Source organism: Somniosus microcephalus, chromosome 31, assembly GCF_052327205.1.
Source record: "Somniosus microcephalus isolate GS21.2 chromosome 31, FLI_Smic_1.0, whole genome shotgun sequence".
NCBI classification, from domain to species: Eukaryota; Metazoa; Chordata; class Chondrichthyes; order Squaliformes; family Somniosidae; genus Somniosus; species Somniosus microcephalus.
Window position 1 is genome coordinate 4,333,840 of NC_141017.1, and position 19,926 is coordinate 4,353,765.

Genomic DNA, 19,926 nt, shown 5'->3' on the forward strand with positions numbered 1-19,926 from the left:
TGGGGATTTATCGGCTTTCAGTCCTATTAATTTCTCCAGCACTATTTTTTTTACTAATACTAATTTTCTTTAATTCCTCCTTCTCACTAGACCCTTGGTTCCCTAGCATTTCTGGGAAGTTATTTGTGTCCTCTTCTGTGAAGACAGAACCAAAGTATTTGTTTAATTGCGCTGCCATTTCCTTGTTCCCCATTATAAATTCTCCCGTTTCTGACTGTAAGGGACCTACATTAGGCTTCACTAATCTTTTTCTTTTTACATACTTGCAGAAGCTTTTACAGTCCGCTTTTATGTTCCTTGCAAGTTTACTCTCATACTCTCATTTTTCCCCTCTTAATCAATCTCTTGGTCCTTTTTTGCTGAACTCTAAACTGCTCCCAATCCTCAGGCTTGCTACTTTTTCTGGCAACTTTATATGACTCCTCTTTGGATCTAATACTATCCTTAATTTCTTTTGTTAGCCATGGTTGGGCCGCTTTTCCTTTTGTGTTTTTGTGCCAGAAAGGAATGTATAACTGTTGCAATTCATGCATTCATTCCTTAAATGTTAGCCATTGCCTATCCACCGTCATGCCTTTTAATGAAGCTCCCCAATCTATCATAGCCAACTCACTCCTCATACCTTCGTAGTTTCCTTTGTTTAGATTTAGGACCCTAGCTTCGATTGGTCTTCACTTTCCATCTGAATGAAGAATTCTATCATGTTATGGTCACTCTTCCCTAAAGGACCCCGCACAACAAGATTATTAATTAACCCCTTCTCATTGCACGATACCCAATCTAGGATAGCCTGTTCCCTAGTTGGCTCAACGTACTGGTCTAAAAAACCATCTCGTACACACTCCAGGAATTTATCCTCCACAGTATTATTGCTAATTTGGTTTGGCCAGTCTATGTAGATTAAAGTCACCCATGATTACTGTAATACCCTTGTTACATGCATCTCCAATTTCCTGTTTGATGCCATCCCCTACATTACTACTGTTTGGAGGCCTATAGACAACCCCCACCAATGTTTTCTGCCCCTTGGTGCTTCTTAGCTCCACCCAGACTGATTCTACACCTTGATTTTCTGAGCCAATATCCTTTCTCACTATTGCTCTGATTTCATCCTTTACTAACGTCACCCCACCTCCTTTTCCTTTTTGCCTGTCCTTCCTAAATATCGAATATCCTTGGATATTCAGCTCCTAGCCTTGGTCACCCTGCAGCCATGTCTGTGTAATCGCAATTATATCGTATACGTTTACATCTATTTGCGCTGTTAATTCGTCTACCTTATTACGAATGCTTCGTGTATTCAGATACAGTGCCTTTAGATTTGTCTTAACATTTTTAGACATCTTGACAGTTTTTTTGTACTATGGCCCCATGTCTTATTACCCGGACCCTATTTGTTAGTGCATCCTTTGTTTGTACGCTCTGTCCCTTCCTGACACAATCTGGTTATCCTTACCCCAATCACTTTCCTGCACTGCTTCCTTGTCTTTTCTCTTTAGCATTCTAGATTTCTCTCCACCAGGAGTCCCCCCCACCCTTATTTAGTTTAAAGCCCTATCTACCTCCCTAGTTATTCGATTCGCTAGAACTCTGGTCCCAGCATGGTTCAGGTGTAGTCCGTCCCAACGGAACAGCGCTCTCTTTCCCCAGTACTGGTGCCAGTGCCCCACGAATCGAAACCCACTTCTCCCACACCAATCTCTGAGCCACGCATTCATCTCTCTGACCCTATTGACTCTATGCCAATTTGCTCATGGCTCCGGTAATAATCCAGAGATTATGACCTTTGTGGTTCTGCTTTTTAATTTAGTCCCTAAGGAGGCCATTCGGCCCATCGAGTCCATGCCAGTTCTCTGTAGAGCAATCCAGTCAGTCCCATTCCCCCGCTCTATCCCCGGAGCCCTGCAAGTTTATTTCCCTCAAGTGCCTATCCAGTCTCCCCTTGAAAACATTGAGTGTCTCTGCTGCCATCGGCAGTGAGTTCCAGGTCCTCACCACTCGCTGCGTAAAAAAGTTGTTCCTCACATCCCCCCTGTATCTCACTCTGTACGCTTGGTCACTGGCACTAACCCAAAGTCAGAGGGTTATTCTTGCACACCCTTATGAATGAACACAACCCACTGAATCAGAATCTATTTTTGCTGCAGTCTTTGTTGTGAAGAGCCTTTTGGAGAGAACAGCAAGGAGCAGGCAGCCGGTGGAGTGAGCCGATAGAAGGCTTTAATGGGAGGAAGTGGACTCCACACCATCTCCCCTACTTCACCTTCAGGCTGCTGACTTGGATCCTGGTTCATTCATACTTATATCCGCAAGAGGGTCCCTATGGAGCCCACAAACTACTGAGGAATCTCTGATATCTGTGGCTGTTAAGGTGGTTCTTCAGGTTATCACAACACACATTTTGGAGGTGTTGGCGGCCCATGGAATAACCAGAAAGGAGCAGACTGGATTTTATTCTCAGGAGGACAGGCTGCGGTGATTTTATGTAAGAGACTAAATAACTGAAAATAGCTTTAAAAAAACTATACAGAACCATTTGCGAATTATATTGGGGTAGTCAGTTTCTTAGTAAATTAAAAATGATATTTAACTGCTTTAAAAACGTGCCGATTAGTGTCCTTGCTCCTAAAAGAACCAGATTAATTTCTTGAAGGCCTGTAAATGGGCACAATTAGCGGAAACTCGCCCTGGGGATTAATTCGATCTGGGGGCATGGCCAGTTTTGTGGGTGGTGCTTGCTTCCAGCGCGAGGTTTCATTTGCGCTTGAAATTCTGCGATTTTTTGCATAGTTTGTCTGATTTTGTGCGAACTGAGATGAATAAACCCCCCAGCACAACCAAGCAGAAATCCAGGCCCAACTGTACCCCTGCGCATAATTGGCGCCCCCTTAGCTCTTTCCAATTGGTGCCTAAGCTCTCTGATAAATAGGGTGCGCCATTATTTTGGGGGGGGGGGGGGGGGGGGGGGAAGAAAGTGTGTGTGCACTCCCACATCTACCTGCATGGACTGCTCAGTAGCTTGGTTTGGGGACTCGAGGTACATTTATTCAGTAACTGAGGCAGTGGCTTGTTTCACATCCACATTGTTAGAATGGAAATTGATTCTCGAATCTGGAGTTCGGGCCTGACATGAAGCAGAGCGAGACTCATTCTTCCAGAAAGTCTGAATGTGCTTTGCTCCGGAACACTGGATTCACAAAACACAAATTGAGACTTGGTGTGAAGTGAAAACCCCTTCACATCGATGCTAACCGTGTAAATGCACCCTTAAAGGCACGGGGATCATTTTTAGCACGTCAGATGCCCAGCTGATCGCCCCAAAAATTGTGCGTTCGTGTGCACAATATAAAAATCACACTATATGATAATTCCCTCTGATTTAGTGGTAGTTCAGATCCAGTCATCTGTATTGTTAGATTCCACACTAACCTGTACATGGAGCACAACAGGTATGGAAAATGGAGTAAGACTAACCCAAAGACATTGAGATGCTTTATGCAGAGAATGCCATCCACACATCCGTCCCTCCCTTCAACTCTCCTTCTCAAAGATTCCCAACCAAGCTTTGAGTACTCTACACCTCCAGTACTACTGCAGTGAGGGCAGGCGAGGGAGTGACAGCACCTCCACCCCTCCTGCAGTGAGGGCAGGCGAGGGAGTGACAGCACCTCTACCCCTCCTGCAGTGAGGGCAGGCGAGGGAGTGACAGCAACTCTACCCCTCCTGCAGTGAGGGCAGGCGAGGGAGTGACAGCACCTCTACCCCTCCTGCAGTGAGGGCAGGCGAGGGAGTGACAGCAACTCTACCCCTCCTGCAGTGAGGGCAGGCGAGGGAGTGACAGCAACTCTACCCCTCCTGCAGTGAGGGCAGGCGAGGGAGTGACAGCAACTCTACCCCTCCTGCAGTGAGGGTGGGGGAAAAGAGTGACAGCAACTCTACCCCTCCTGCAGTGAGGGTGGGGGAGAGAGTGACAGCAACACTCTACCCCTCCTGCAGCGAGGGCGGGGGAGAGAGTGACAGCAACTCTACCCCTCCTGCAGCGAGGGCGGGGGAGAGAGTGACAGCAACTCCACCCCTCCTGCAGTGAGGGTGGGGGAAAGAGTGACAGCAACTCTACCCCTCCTGCAGTGAGGGTGGGGGAGAGAGTGACAGCAACTCTACCCCTCCTGCAGTGAGGGTGGGGGAGAGAGTGACAGCAACTCTACCCCTCCTGCAGCGAGGGCGGGGGAGAGAGTGACAGCAACTCTACCCCTCCTGCAGTGAGGGCAGGGGAAAAGAGTGACAGCAACTCTACCCCTCCTGCAGCGAGGGCGGGGGAGAGAGTGACAGCAACTCTACCCCTCCTGCAGCGAGGGCGGGGGAGAGAGTGACAGCAACTCTACCCCTCCTGCAGCGAGGGCGGGGGAGAGAGTGACAGCAACTCTACCCCTCCTGCAGCGAGGGCGGGGGAGAGAGTGACAGCAACTCTACCCCTCCTGCAGCGAGGGCGGGGGAGAGAGTGACAGCAACTCTACCCCTCCTGCAGCGAGGGCGGGGGAAAAGAGTGACAGCAACTCTACCCCTCCTGCAGTGAGGGTGGGGGAGAGAGTGACAGCAACTCTACCCCTCCTGCAGCGAGGGCGGGGGAGAGAGTGACAGCAACTCTACCCCTCCTGCAGTGAGGGCAGGGGAAAAGAGTGACAGCAACTCTACCCCTCCTGCAGCGAGGGCGGGGGAAAAGAGTGACAGCAACTCTACCCCTCCTGCAGCGAGGGCGGGGGAGAGAGTGGCAGCAACTCTACCCCTCCTGCAGCGAGGGCGGGGGAGAGAGTGACAGCAACTCTACCCCTCCTGCAGTGAGGGCGGGGGAGAGAGTGACAGCAACTCTACCCCTCCTGCAGCGAGGGCGGGGGAGAGAGTGACAGCAACTCTACCCCTCCTGCAGTGAGGGCAGGGGAAAAGAGTGACAGCAACTCTACCCCTCCTGCAGCGAGGGCGGGGGAGAGAGTGACAGCAACTCTACCCCTCCTGCAGCGAGGGCGGGGGAAAAGAGTGACAGCAACTCTACCCCTCCTGCAGCGAGGGCGGGGGAGAGAGTGACAGCAACTCCACCCCTCCTGCAGCGAGGGCGGGGGAAAAGAGTGACAGCAACTCTACCCCTCCTGCAGCGAGGGCGGGGGAGAGAGTGACAGCAACTCTACCCCTCCTGCAGCGAGGGCGGGGGAGAGAGTGACAGCAACTCTACCCCTCCTGCAGTGAGGGCAGGGGAAAAGAGTGACAGCAACTCTACCCCTCCTGCAGTGAGGGTGGGGGAGAGAGTGACAGCAACTCTACCCCTCCTGCAGCGAGGGCGGGGGAAAAGAGTGACAGCAACTCTACCCCTCCTGCAGTGAGGGTGGGGGAGAGAGTGACAGCAACTCTACCCCTCCTGCAGCGAGGGCGGGGGAAAAGAGTGACAGCAACTCTACCCCTCCTGCAGCGAGGGCGGGGGAGAGAGTGACAGCAACTCTACCCCTCCTGCAGTGAGGGCGGGCGAGGGAGTGACAGTAACTCTACCCCTCCTGCAGCGAGGGCGGGGGAGAGAGTGACAGCAACTCTACCCCTCCTGCAGCGAGGGCGGGGGAGAGAGTGACAGCAACTCTACCCCTCCTGCAGTGAGGGTGGGGGAGAGAGTGACAGCAACTCTACCCCTCCTGCAGTGAGGGCAGGGGAAAAGAGTGACAGCAACTCTACCCCTCCTGCAGTGAGGGTGGGGGAGAGAGTGACAGCAACTCTACCCCTCCTGCAGTGAGGGCAGGGGAAAAGAGTGACAGCAACTCTACCCCTCCTGCAGCGAGGGCGGGGGAAAAGAGTGACAGCAACTCTACCCCTCCTGCAGCGAGGGCGGGGGAGAGAGTGACAGCAACTCTACCCCTCCTGCAGCGAGGGCGGGGGAGAGAGTGACAGCAACTCTACCCCTCCTGCAGCGAGGGCGGGGGAGAGAGTGACAGCAACTCTACCCCTCCTGCAGTGAGGGCAGGGGAAGAGAGTGACAGCAACTCTACCCCTCCTGCAGCGAGGGCGGGGGAGAGAGTGACAGCAACTCTACCCCTCCTGCAGCGAGGGCGGGGGAGAGAGTGACAGCAACTCTACCCCTCCTGCAGCGAGGGCGGGGGAGAGAGTGACAGCAACTCTACCCCTCCTGCAGTGAGGGCGGGCGAGGGAGTGACAGTAACTCTACCCCTCCTGCAGCGAGGGCGGGGGAGAGAGTGACAGCAACTCTACCCCTCCTGCAGCGAGGGCGGGGGAAAAGAGTGACAGCAACTCTACCCCTCCTGCAGCGAGGGCGGGGGAGAGAGTGACAGCAACTCTACCCCTCCTGCAGTGAGGGTGGGGGAGAGAGTGACAGCAACTCTACCCCTCCTGCAGCGAGGGCGGGGGAGAGAGTGACAGCAACTCTACCCCTCCTGCAGTGAGGGCGGGGGAGAGAGTGACAGCAACTCTACCCCTCCTGCAGCGAGGGCGGGGGAGAGAGTGACAGCAACTCTACCCCTCCTGCAGTGAGGGCGGGGGAGAGAGTGACAGCAACTCTACCCCTCCTGCAGTGAGGGCGGGGGAGAGAGTGACAGCAACTCCACCCCTCCTGCAGCGAGGGCGGGGGAGAGAGTGACAGCAACTCCACCCCTCCTGCAGTGAGGGCGGGCGAGGGAGTGACAGCAACTCTACCCCTCCTGCAGCGAGGGCGGGCGAGGGAGTGACAGCAACTCTACCCCTCCTGCAGCGAGGGCGGGCGAGGGAGTGACAGCAACTCTACCCCTCCTGCAGCGAGGGCGGGGGAGTGGCAGCAATGCTATCCAAGCACTCTCAGTCAATGAAAGGAGTTGCACTCTGAGCTGCAATGTCAGGACCACCTCACCCTGGAACTCTCCCCATCGCAGCAACAGAGAATACTTGGTAGCTGTAATCAGACTGAACAGTCGGGGTGATGACCAGACACGAGAAGCTGGGGCCCTGATGTGTGCTTATGCTATTGTGCATCGTTCTGAGAATGACACTGGGATTTTAGCTTTCCACTTCAGTTTTTTGTTGAGTTACTGACCGCAAACTGCACCTGCTAATCCCACTGTGACAATAGGGATTGCTGTTTTTGTATTACTGTTTTGACAGCTCCTATATAATACAGATACAGACAAATTATTTGGAGCTGGGGTCTTGTGGATCGAGTTTCTAACCAGTCTAGTGTACCTGGACTTTGTGCCAGAGATTGTTTTGCAGCTTTGTGTCCAGTACCTGGGTCTCCAGTTCCAGTACTCTGTGCCGCAGTTCTCGCATTTCGGCCTGTGCTTGGGCTTCACTAAACCGCACCGTCATCAGCTCATTATGCAGCTCATTTGTGGTGTTCTTCCTAGGAGAATCCTTCCACCGACCTCCAGTTCGTGCAAGATGTCGCTGAAAACATTTCATGTTCAACATGAGAGCAGCTCAAAGTCAGTTTATAATAGTTAAATATGGACTATGCCATCGGCTGGACTGGTGCAGTTTTACATTATCCGATTCTAAATACAAAAGCAGCTTTAATTATGCACTTACACTGTCTGGAACACAGGATTACATGGAGAAGTGACTACAGCAAGTGCTCACGCAGTAGGAAGGTCCCACCATAGACGGACGGACCTCGTTTACCTGCCAGTGCTCATCCAAATCCTTCACCTGTCGGTGCAGCTCTTTCATAGAAGTCACGGCCTCGACCTCACGCAATTTTAGTGCCTTTAGCTCCTCCTGCAAGTGCGCCACGTTATTCTCATCAGGGAGCGAGTTGTTCCTCTAGAATTAATCATATGAGGTGGCTTACAAAAAGGTCCATCCAGCCTAAAGATATCTGTATCACGAGCAGTTATTGGTAGTTTTCCTGAAAGTCTCCTCCCCAACTTGGGTACCCCAGGACCACACAAGCAGCAGGTGACCTCCTCCTAGGTCTCTACCACTTCCATTCTTAAATCAGCGGCTGGGACTTCATGAGCAGTCTCCGGCAACGTGATCAGCCAATCTTCCCCCCCTCCCAGGGAACCAGCTAGCCTCTGCCCCGCACACTCTCCCCTCTGCCCTGACGGCCCAGCACTCTTCCATCCTATGAATAGACCACAAATGAGTTACCAAAAGGAACAGTTGCCGTGTGGAAGGACGAGCTGGTAAAAACATTTGCTTGGTTATTTAATGCAGTGCAGCATTTGAATTGAATGGATGCTGCAGCTACTGTGAAATCTGAAATAGTGCACTCCGTCAACAACGCTCATTGTTCTGAACTCGGGAATAGTGCACTCCACCAACAACGCTCATTGTTCTGAACTCTGGAATAGTGCACTCCGTCAACAACGCTCATTGTTCTGAACTCTGGAATAGTGCACTCCACCAACAACGCTCATTGTTCTGAACTCCGGAATAGTGCACTCCGTCAACAACGCTCATTGTTCTGAACTCGGGAATAGTGCACTCCGTCAACAACGCTCATTGTTCTGAACTCTGGAATAGTGCACTCCACCAACAACGCTCATTGATCTGAACTCTGGAATAGTGCACTCCGTCAACAACGCTCATTGTTCTGAACTCGGGAATAGTGCACTCCGTCAACATCGCTCATTGTTCTGAACTCTGGAATAGTGCACTCCGTCAACAACACTCATTGTTCTGAACTCGGGAATAGTGCACTCCGTCAACAACGCTCATTGTTCTGAACTCTGGAATAGTGCACTCCGTCAACAACGCTCATTGTTCTGAACTCTGGAATAGTGCACTCCGTCAACATCGCTCATTGTTCTGAACTCGGGAATAGTGCACTCCACCAACAACGCTCATTGTTCTGAACTCTGGAATAGTGCACTCCGTCAACAACGCTCATTGTTCTGAACTCGGGAATAGTGCACTCCGTCAACAACGCTCATTGTTCTGAACTCGGGAATAGTGCACTCCATCAACAACGCTCATTGTTCTGAACTCAGGAATAGTGCACTCCGTCAACAACGCTCATTGTTCTGAACTCGGGAATAGTGCACTCCGTCAACACCGCTCATTGTTCTGAACTCTGGAATAGTGCACTCCGTCAACACCGCTCATTGTTCTGAACTCTGGAATAGTGCACTCCGTCAACAACGCTCATTGTTCTGAACTCTGGAATAGTGCACTCCGTCAACACCGCTCATTGTTCTGAACTCTGGAATAGTGCACTCCGTCAACAACACTCATTGTTCTGAACTCGGGAATAGTGCACTCCGTCAACAACGCTCATTGTTCTGAACTCTGGAATAGTGCACTCCGTCAACAACGCTCATTGTTCTGAACTCTGGAATAGTGCACTCCGTCAACATCGCTCATTGTTCTGAACTCGGGAATAGTGCACTCCACCAACAACGCTCATTGTTCTGAACTCTGGAATAGTGCACTCCGTCAACAACGCTCATTGTTCTGAACTCGGGAATAGTGCACTCCGTCAACAACGCTCATTGTTCTGAACTCGGGAATAGTGCACTCCATCAACAACGCTCATTGTTCTGAACTCTGGAATAGTGCACTCCGTCAACAACGCTCATTGTTCTGAACTCAGGAATAGTGCACTCCGTCAACAACGCTCATTGTTCTGAACTCGGGAATAGTGCACTCCGTCAACACCGCTCATTGTTCTGAACTCTGGAATAGTGCACTCCGTCAACAACGCTCATTGTTCTGAACTCTGGAATAGTGCACTCCGTCAACACCGCTCATTGTTCTGAACTCTGGAATAGTGCACTCCGTCGACAACGCTCATTGTTCTGAACTCTGGAATAGTGCACTCCGTCAACATCGCTCATTGTTCTGAACTCGGGAATAGTGCACTCCGTCAACATCGCTCATTGTTCTGAACTCGGGAATAGTGCACTCCGTCAACAACGCTCATTGTTCTGAACTCTGGAATAGTGCACTCCGTCAACAACGCTCATTGTTCTGAACTCGGGAATAGTGCACTCCGTCAACAACGCTCATTGTTCTGAACTCGGGAATAGTGCACTCCGTCAACAACGCTCATTGTTCTGAACTCTGGAATAGTGCACTCCGTCAACAACGCTCATTGTTCTGAACTCGGGAATAGTGCACTCCGTCAACAACGCTCATTGTTCTGAACTCGGGAATAGTGCACTCCGTCAACATCGCTCATTGTTCTGAACTCTGGAATAGTGCACTCCGTCAACAACGCTCATTGTTCGATCCATCCATAAACGGAATTCTTTGTTGCTAGTCAAATGTCAAGGAGGACTCGGCCTATGGCTGCCTCTAAAAATCATAATAGCCCCTTACTGCAACAAGCTTATTATAATCCCCTGTCTACTATGTTTTATGCGTCAACATTTTAATTTTGGAGTGCAGCCCTGGCCACATCACAAACTGGTTTTCGTTTCATTCACGTATTATAGCTGTGGTGTGTTATTAACTGCTGGTCGAGCAGCTAAATCCCACCCTAGGAGAGCTTCTTATGGCTTCACCAGAGGGAGCGAGTGTGGGCTGGGCAGAGGGGTTTAAGGAGTGTGTGGGCCGGGCAGAGGGGTTTAAGGAGGAGAGTGTGGGCCGGGCAGAGGGTTTAAGGAGGAGAGTGTTGGGGCCGGGCAGATGGTTTGAGGAGGAGTGTGGGGGCCGGGCAGAGGGTTTAAGGAGGAGCATGTGGGCCGGGCAGAGGGTTTAAGGGGGAAGAGTGTGGGCCGGGCAGAGGGTTTAAGGAGGAGCGTGTGGGCCGGGCAGAGGGTTTAAGGAGGAGAGTGTGGGCCGGGCAGAGGGTTTAAGGAGGAGAGTGTGGGCCGGCAGAGGGTTTAAGGGGGAGAGTGTGGGCCGGCAGAGGGGTTAAGGGGGAGAGTGTGGGCCGGGCAGAGGGTTTAAGGGGGAGTGTGGGCCGGGCAGAGGGTTTAGGGAGCAGAGTGTGGGCTGGGCAGAGGGGTTTAAGGAGGAGAGTGTGGGCTGGGCAGAGGGTTTAAGGAGGAGAGTGTTGGCTGGACAGAGGGGTTTAAGGAGGCGTTTGGCAGTACAGGAAACTTTGTGATATCCGGCACCGACCTGTTGCCGTCCCATCAAAACTGCCGGACAAACCAGCGCTAATGTTGAAACATACGGAGATTTTGAGCTCCGTATCTGGCAACAAACCCTAACAGCTTCTAAACAGTCGGCCGTACCTTGCAAGCATCTCTGTAGCTTAGCAACAGCTTCAGCGAGACCTTGCAGAGCCTGACTGGTGGAAAAAAAAGCAACGAAAAGAAAAAAAAACTAACGAAACGGCTCCTGATTTTTGCCGGTGGCTCGAGCATTCCGGACAGTTAATTTCCGGATAAACCAAAGTTTTCTGTAACTGTTGCTGGGATCCAATCTTCCAGCTCCCAATTGTTGAAGGCTGCAGACCCTACACACACAGCCAAAGCACACTATGGGGAAATTAATTTTGGAAATGTTTCAGCTGGAGGAGATATCCGACAGTACTGTGCCTATCATCACAAACCTCACTGGATAAATTTGGCCTCTTAGATTTATCAATGCTTCTGTATCAGAACAAGGCCTGAGCCTAATAGCTACTGACAAAACAAACAAAATCAGAAGTGCCGAGCGCAGAAAGGAAATTTAGCTCTACAAGCTCATGTTGACAGGTGTGAATCTCGTAAGAGGTGTTTTTACAGACACACACTGTTCTGTGATTGCAATCAGATAATCTAATGCTGGAAGCCGAGCCCTAGTAGAACAAGTGGTTTCTACACAACACCTCCCACTAATCAGTACATTTAGACTATGTGGCAGGAAAAAAAATCTCAAGTGTCACCCATACCACGACTTCCTGGTGCTTTTTACCAGAAATCATGTGAACACAGCCAATATCAACTCCCATTAACCCTTCTACTCCAAGGCTCCACACCAAACTGTGAGGCTCAATAGCAGGCTCTAACTTGTCTCTTTACCTGGGCCTGGGGTGGGGTTGGGAAAATAGAATGGGAGAAGCGAGATTTCAAGTTCGAAATTCCGACGTTTCCTTCACCGGCAACAGTGTGCGCTTCCATCAACGTGAACAATAACTCCTTACATCTTGTTTAATCCAGTTTTACATATCGCCTCATTCCCATTAACAGAGGGACATTCGGACACATGATATCCGCTCTCGTAAAAAAAGCGACATGTGTGAGCCTGGAGGTTGGGGTCGCGTTCCCCATATTCCATTTTTTAACCCCTCTCCTGCCCGTCGTAGAGGGTGAATATCGAGGCCTCTGTCTGCATCGCAGGGTATCGTGAAACTCACTGCATCGCAGGGTATTGTAAAACTCACTGTCTGCATCACAGGGTATTGTAAAACTCACTGTCTGCATCGCAGGGTACTGTAAAACTCACTGCATCGCAGGGTACTGTAAAACTCACTGCATCGCAGGGTACTGTAAAACTCACTGTCTGCATCGCAGGGTATTGTAAAACTCACTGTCTGCAGCGCAGGGTATTGTAAAACTCACTGCATCGCAGGGTATTGTAAAACTCACCGTCTGCATCGCAGGGTATTGTAAAACTCACTGCATCGCAGGGTATTGTAAAACTCACTGTCTGCAGCGCAGGGTATCGTAAAACTCACTGCATCGCAGGGTATTGTAAAACTCACTGTCTCCATCGCAGGGTATCGTAAAACTCACTGTCTGCATCGCAGGGTATTGTAAAACTCACTGTCTCCATCGCAGGGTATCGTAAAACTCACTGTCTGCATCGCAGGGTATTGTAAAACTCACTGACTGCATCGCAGGGTATTGTAAAACTCACTGCATCGCAGGGTATTGTAAAACTCACCGTCTGCATCGCAGGGTATTGTAAAACTCACTGCATCGCAGGGTATTGTAAAACTCACTGCATCGCAGGGTATTGTAAAACTCACTGCATCGCAGGGTATTGTAAAACTCACTGTCTCCATCGCAGGGTATCGTAAAACTCACTGTCTGCATCGCAGGGTATTGTAAAACTCACTATCGCAGGGTACTGTAAAACTCACTGTCTGCATCGCAGGGTATTGTAAAACTCACTGTCTGTATCGCAGGGTACTGTAAAACTCACTGTCTGCAGCACAGGGTATTGTAAAACTCACTGTCTGCAGCGCAGGGTATTGTAAAACTCACTGTCTGCATCGCAGGGTATTGTAAAACTCACTGTCTGTATCGCAGGGTACTGTAAAACTCACTGTCTGCAGCGCAGGGTATTGTAAAACTCACTGTCTGTATCGCAGGGTACTGTAAAACTCACTGTCTGCATCGCAGGGTATTGTAAAACTCACTGTCTGCATCGCAGGGTATTGTAAAACTCACTGTCTGCAGCGCAGGGTATCGTAAAACTCAATGGCCTGAAATTTGTGCTCCAGATGACGCTGAACTGGCAGCGTTTGCCGTCATTCCGCATTTGAGACTGACCGCAACTTCGGGATTTGGTGCACCGGAAATCCTGAAGTTGTGGTCCGTCATTCACTGCTCTTCCACTGGCTGCGCTGTGTCCCCGTCCCACCCCCCCAAATCCCACAGAGCTGGCAATCAGAGTAATCACCCAACACTTGGGCTTTTCCGCACTAATTACACTGTTAAATTCCCCACTAAATGTTAGACCCAAAGTATTAGGTCTAACTGGGGTTTTAACAGTGTATTGACTGCTAAACAAAGGCTTTGGGCCTGAAAAACTCATTTTAATTTTGTACAGTGTTAAAATTAAAATTTTTAAGTAACTTTTAAAAAAATAAAATTTTTTTTTAAATTGAACAGCAATGTGATAATGACCATGTTTTTTTAGTGATGCTGGTTGAGGGATAAATATTGGGCAGGACACCGGGGATAACTCCCCTGCTCTTGTTCGAAATAGTGCCATGGGATCTTTTACATCCACCCGAGAGAGAGCAGACGGGGCCTCGATTTAACGTCTCATCTGAAAGACGGCGCCTCTGACAGTGTAGCGCTCCCTCAGATCTGCACTAGAGTGTCAGCCTGGATTTTGTGCTCAAGTCTCTGGAGTGGGACTTGAACCCACAACCTTCTGACTCAGAGTGCTACTCACTGAGCCACAGCTGACACTGCTGCAGGGTATTGTAAAACTCACTGTCTCCACATAACCAATCACCTGTAAGGGGATCTGACCTTCAGCCTGCAGGAAGAGTTCACGTTGACCTGGCGTGATGGTTGTACTCTTTGGTTCTACTGTGCGTTTCCCATGAGGTCAGGCTGTGTTAATGAGTCGGCACTGACTGCTGGAGGCACTACTCACAGTTGCTTCACTGCTTAATCTCACTGTAATCCAGTATAACATCTCACTTCTGAGCTAAACAGTATCCAGAATAGAACCAGTTGCAAACAGTTCCTGTGTTAGCTGTGGTTAATTGGGTAGCACACTCGCCTCTGAGTCAGAAGGTTGTGGATTCAAGTCCCACTCCAGAGACTTGAGCACAAAAATCTAGGCTGACACTCCAGTGCAGTGCTGAGGGAGTGCTGCACTGTTGGAGGTGCTGTCTTTCGGATGAGACATTAAACCAGGGCACCATCTGCTCTCTCAGGTGGATGTAAAAAATCCCATGGCACTATTTCAAAGGGGAGAATGGGGAGTTCTCCCCAGTGTCCTGGGGCCAATATTTGCCCCTCAATCAACATCACTAAAACAGATTATCTGGTCATTATCACATTTGTGGGAGCTTGTTGTGTGCAAATTGGCTGCCGCGTTTCCTACATTACAACAGTGACTACACTTCAAAAGCACTTCATTGGCTGTAAAGTGCTTTGAGACGTATGTCCGGTGGTTGTGAAAGGCGCTATATAAATGCAAGTTTCTAAAGCTGCTCCCTTCATCCAGGCAGCAGTAAGCTTCAAAGCAGCCCCCTGTCCACAGGCCCAGCAGTGAGCTTGGGGGCTTCATCTCCATCAACGACTGAAGCTATCTTGGCCTCACTCTGAAGCGTTCCTGCTAGCCCCTTTGTATGACTGCTATCCTACTCTCAAAACATCTTTTTAGCCTTGCTTTCAATAGGTTTTCGGCAGTTCTAATGAAAGGTCATCAACCTGAAACGTTAACTCTGACTCTCTCCACTGTTACTGCCTGACCTGCTGAGTATTACCAGCATTTTCTGTTTTAAAAACAGAGAAATAAAATGTTTTCACTTTACAATGACCACTTGCGGTTGAACCCTGCGGCAGCACTGTGTTCTCACCTTTTCCATTTCCAGGACCTTATCTTGCATCTCTCGGAGTGCAGTCAGTGTCTCGGCCTCTCTCAATCGAGACTGTTCCAGCTCCATCCTCAGCTGCATCAACAATCCTTCTTTATGCGGATGATCACACTGTGGGATAAAGAAAGCAGAAGAGGATTTCAAAAGTGGCCTTTGAAAGCGAAGACTCAATCAAAATGGCTGTTGCAACACAATACACCTTCCACTCTGTACCCCTATCCATCCCAATGGAAAACAGCGACACTTTGCACGATGAAAGCATCAGATTGGATCCCCAGCCCCTTTTCTTCATGACTTGTGCCAATAATGGCGTGGGTTCTGTGCAATAGAAATTTCCTCACTCACTAACAGTAGCTTCAACCTTCAGAACCACCAAACTGAACTTTCCTTTGACGCCTAGAGGCAGGTAAAATGCATCCGTTGCTTTTATTAAGAATCTGTGCACCAGCAGAGACAGCTGAATTGGGGACAAGGGGGGGGGGGGGGGGGGGGGAGAAAAAAATGAAGAAAGACTTGCATTTCTATAGCACCTGTCACAACCTCAGGACATCCCAAAGCGCTTTGGTAAGGCTGGCAGTAAGAGTGGTGCACAGCTTCACAGGCGCAGGCTTGAAATGATCCATTCTGAAATGATCAAGTCTAACGAAAGGTCATCGACCTGAAGCGCTAACTCTGTTTCTCTCTCCACAGATGCTGCCCGACCTGCTGAGCGGTTCCAGCATTTTCTGTTTTTATTTGAAATGATCCATGAAGTGACACATGCTGGCAAGGCTCAACTGTTCCTTTCAACCATCCCAATTAGACCAAGACACCTAGGTCTTGTGGGTGAATCTGAATCCTGTGCAACTGCACCAACTTTAGAGGGGGATTTCTGATGTCCTCCAAGCCTAAAAACTCTTAGTCTGAGGACTTCTTTTAGGAGGTGGGGGATAATAGTGTCTGAAAGGCTCATTTTGCTTTCTCCACAGCTCTCTGTTGGAGAGATTTTGGTGGCTCATATTTCAACCTGTTGTAGTTGTGGGGCTGGCAGGGCTTGATTAAGAATCTATTTGGGCCTCAACAAAGCAGGAGATTGAGTTTCCCTATGTTCCATCACACAACCTTCAGTCAAATTCCTCTGGGCTGCAGATGGTTGGTAAGAAGGAGCGTTCCCCTACACGACCAGTCTCTGGAGACTGACAAAGAATGACATAGGAACAAAAGAACATAAGAAATAGGAGCAGGAGTCGGCCATTCGGCCCCGCTCCGCCATTACATTAGCTCATGGCTGATCTGATCTTGGCCTCAACTTTCCTGCCCGTTCCCCATAATCCTCGATTCCCATTTTTCAAAAATCTGTCAATCTCCGCCTTGAATATATTCAATGACCCAGCCTCCACGGCTCTCTGGGGCAGAGAATTCCAAAGATTCACGACCCTCAGAAGAAATTCCTCCTCATCTTCGTTTTAAATGGGCGACCCCTTATTCTGAAACCATGATCCCTAGTTCTAGATTCCCCCACGAGGGGAAACATCCTCCCTAAATCTACCCTGTCAAGTCCCATCAGAATCTTATGTTTCAATAAGATCACCTCTCATTCTTCTAAACTCCAATGAGTATAGACCCAACCTTTCCTCATCAACCTAGTGAACCGTCTCTGAACTGCCTCCAATGCAAGTATATCCTTCCTTAGAGACCAAAACTGTACGCAGTACTCCAGGTGTGGTCTCACCAATACCCTGCACAGTACTCCAGGTGTGGTCTCACCAATACCCTGCACAGTACTCCAGGTGCGGTCTCACCAATACCCTGCACAGTTGTAGCAAGACTTCCCTACTTTTATACTCCATCCCCCTTGCAATAAAGGCCAATAGTCCATTTGCCTTCCTAATTACTTACTGTACCTGCATGTTGTTAACTTTGTGTTTCAGGTACAAGGACCCCCAGATCCCTCTGTACCGCAGCATTCTGTAGTCTCTCAACATTTAAATAATATTTTGCTTTTTTATTCTTCCTACCAAAGTGGATAACCTCACATTTTCCTCCATCTGCCAAATTTTTGCCCACTCACTTAACCTATCTATATCCCTTTGCACACTCTGTGTCCTCCTCACAACTTGCTAAACCACCTATCTTTGTATTGTCAGCAAATTTGGCAACAGTACACTCGGTCCCTTCATCCAAGCCATTAATATAGATTGTAAATAGTTGAGGCCTCAACACCGATTCCTGTGGCAGCCCACTACTGTAGCTAGTTTGCCAACGTGAAAATGACCCATATATCCCGACTCTCTGTTTTCTGTTAGTTAGCCAATCCTCTATCCATGCTAATATATTACCCCCAACACCGTGAGCTCTTATCTTGTGCAGTAACCTTTTATGCGGCACCTTATCGAATGCCTTCTGGAAATCCAAATACACTACATCTACTGGTTCCCCTTTATCCACCCTGCTCGTTACATCCTCAAAGAACTCCAGCAAATTTGTCAAACACAATTTCCCTTTCATAAAACCATGTTGACTCTGCGATTGTATTATGATTTTCTAAATGTCCTGCTATTACTTCCTTAATAATGGATTTCAGCATTTTTCCAATGACAGATGTTAGGCTAACTGGCCGATTGTTGTCGGCTTTCTATCTCACTCCTTTCTTGAATAGGGGAGTTATATTTGCGGTTTTCCAATCCGCTGGGACCTCTCCAGAATCCATGGAATTTTGGAAGATTACAACCAACACATCCACTATCCCTGCAGCCACTTCTTTTAAAACCCTAGGTTGCAGCCCATCAGGTCCAGGGGACTTGTCAGCCTTTAGCCCCATTAGTTTGCCTAGCACTTTTTCGCTAGTGATAGTGGTAATTTTAAGTTCCTCCCTCCCTATAGCCCCTTGATTATCGATTATTGGGATGCTTTTAGTGTCTTCTACCATGAAGACCGATACAAAATATTTGTTCAAAGTCTCTGCCATTTCCCAGTTTCCTATTATTAATTCCCCAGTCTCATCCTCTAAGGGACCAACATTGACTTTAGCTACTCTCTTCCTTTTTATATACCTGTAGAAGCTCTTACTGTCTGTTTTTATATTTTTTTGCTCGTTGACTCTCAATCTATCTTCTCCCTCTATTATTTTTGTGTCATCCTTTGCTGGTTTCTAAAAATTTCCCAATTCTCTGGCCTACCACTAATCTGTGCAACATTATACGCCTTTTCCTTCAATATGATACCCTCCTTAACTTCCTTAGTTAGCCACGGATGGTTCAACCTTCTCGTAGAGTCTCTTTCTCTCTCGCTGGAATAAACCTTTGCTGAGAGTTATGAAATATCTCCTTAAATGTCTGCCACTGCTTATCTACTGTCTTACCCTTTAATCTATTTTCCCAGTCCACTTTAGCCAACTCTGTCTTCATACCTTTGTAATTGCCTTTATTTAAGTTTAGGGCACTAGTTTCAGACACAAGTTTTTCACCCTCAAACTGAATTTGAAATTCAATCATGCTATGATCACTCTTCCCTAGAGGATCCTTTACAATATCATTAATTAATCTGGTCTTGTAACACATTACCAGATCTAAAATAGCCTGCTCCCTGGTTGGTTCCACAACAGCAACATGATGCAACAACAAAATCAAAAATTCCTTCCATTCTTCTTTATTTAAGAATTCAGAGTTAATTTTCATTTCCATAGCACACTGGGCTAAAAATTTGATGCCCCAAAAACAGGCGCAGGGATCGCAATGTGCATCCGTGCAAGGCTAGCTCCAATTAAAGCTAGCCTCCACTTCTTAAAGGCAGTCTGCGGGTGAATGGAGTTGTGGTACAGATCAACCATGATCTAATAGAATGCCGGAGCCAACTCGAGGAGCTGAATGGCCGACTCATGTTCTGGACTTTGTTTCTAAGATTGAGACCATCGATCAGCTGCCTCTGCCACTTCCGTTCCTTCCCCTATCCCACTGGGCCAAAGTTTCTCTAAGGTTTCCCCCTGCCCTAGCCCTGAACTCTCACCTTTCTTCAGTTTCTCTCCAAACTTCCCTCATGACCTCTCCGCACTCATCTTGTCCAGTTCCTGCTCCCTCGACCCTATTCCCACTAAACTGACGACCACCCAACTTCCTTTTCTGGCTCCCATGTTAGCTTATATTAACAGTTCTCTCTCCTCGGGTACTGTCCCCCTCTCCTTCAAATCTGCCGTCATCACTCCTCTCCTCAAAAAACAAGCCCTTGACCCCTCTGTGCTTGCAAACTGCCTGCCCACCCCCCTGCCATCTCCAACCTTCCTTTGCTCTCCAAAGTCCTTGAACGTGTTACGATAGCAAAATACTGCAGATGTTGGAAATCCGAAATAACAACAGAAAATGCTGGAAAAACTCAGCAAGTCAGGCAACATCCGTGGAGAGAAATTTGAGTTGACGTTTCGGGTTTGACCCTTCTTCAAAACTGGAGAGAAAAGGAACTAGATCGAAGGCAGGGCTGCGATCGGACAAAAGAATTAAAGAACCAAAAGAAGTAAAAGAGATTAGAAGCTAGACGAGATGGTAATAGGCTGTGATTAGGTGTAAAGTGTACTGGCAGGGCAAAAGATAGCTGCCAGGTGCGAGAGAGAAACAAAAGGAAAGGGGGGGGGGGGGGAAAGGAAAGGAGTGGAAAAATATAAGTGAAAATGAAATAGGGGCCGAGGTTATGATCTGAAATTGTTGAACTCGATATTGAGACCGGAAGGCTGCAGACTGCCTAATCGGAAGATGAGGTGCTGTTCCTCGAGT

The 19,926-nt window shown here is 48.9% G+C and overlaps 1 protein-coding gene across 9 annotated transcripts in view; it reads right to left on the reverse strand.

The window, feature by feature from the left end:
* The window catches only part of LOC147097543 (EVI5-like protein), a 330,047-nt gene that overhangs the window by 90,743 nt on the left and 219,378 nt on the right, over window positions 1–19,926 (reverse strand). For 6 of the 9 annotated variants that reach the window (XM_085971478.1, XM_085971482.1, XM_085971475.1 and 3 more), the window contains 3 exons: window positions 15,167–15,295; window positions 7,642–7,782; window positions 7,204–7,407 (listed from right to left, as the gene is read on the reverse strand). In XM_085971478.1, coding sequence (XP_085827604.1) covers window positions 7,204–7,407; window positions 7,642–7,782; window positions 15,167–15,295 — 474 coding nt within the window. The remainder of the gene's footprint in view (window positions 1–7,203; window positions 7,408–7,641; window positions 7,783–15,166; window positions 15,296–19,926) is intronic. The other 3 variants (XM_085971479.1, XM_085971483.1, XM_085971476.1) reach the window with 1 other exon arrangement.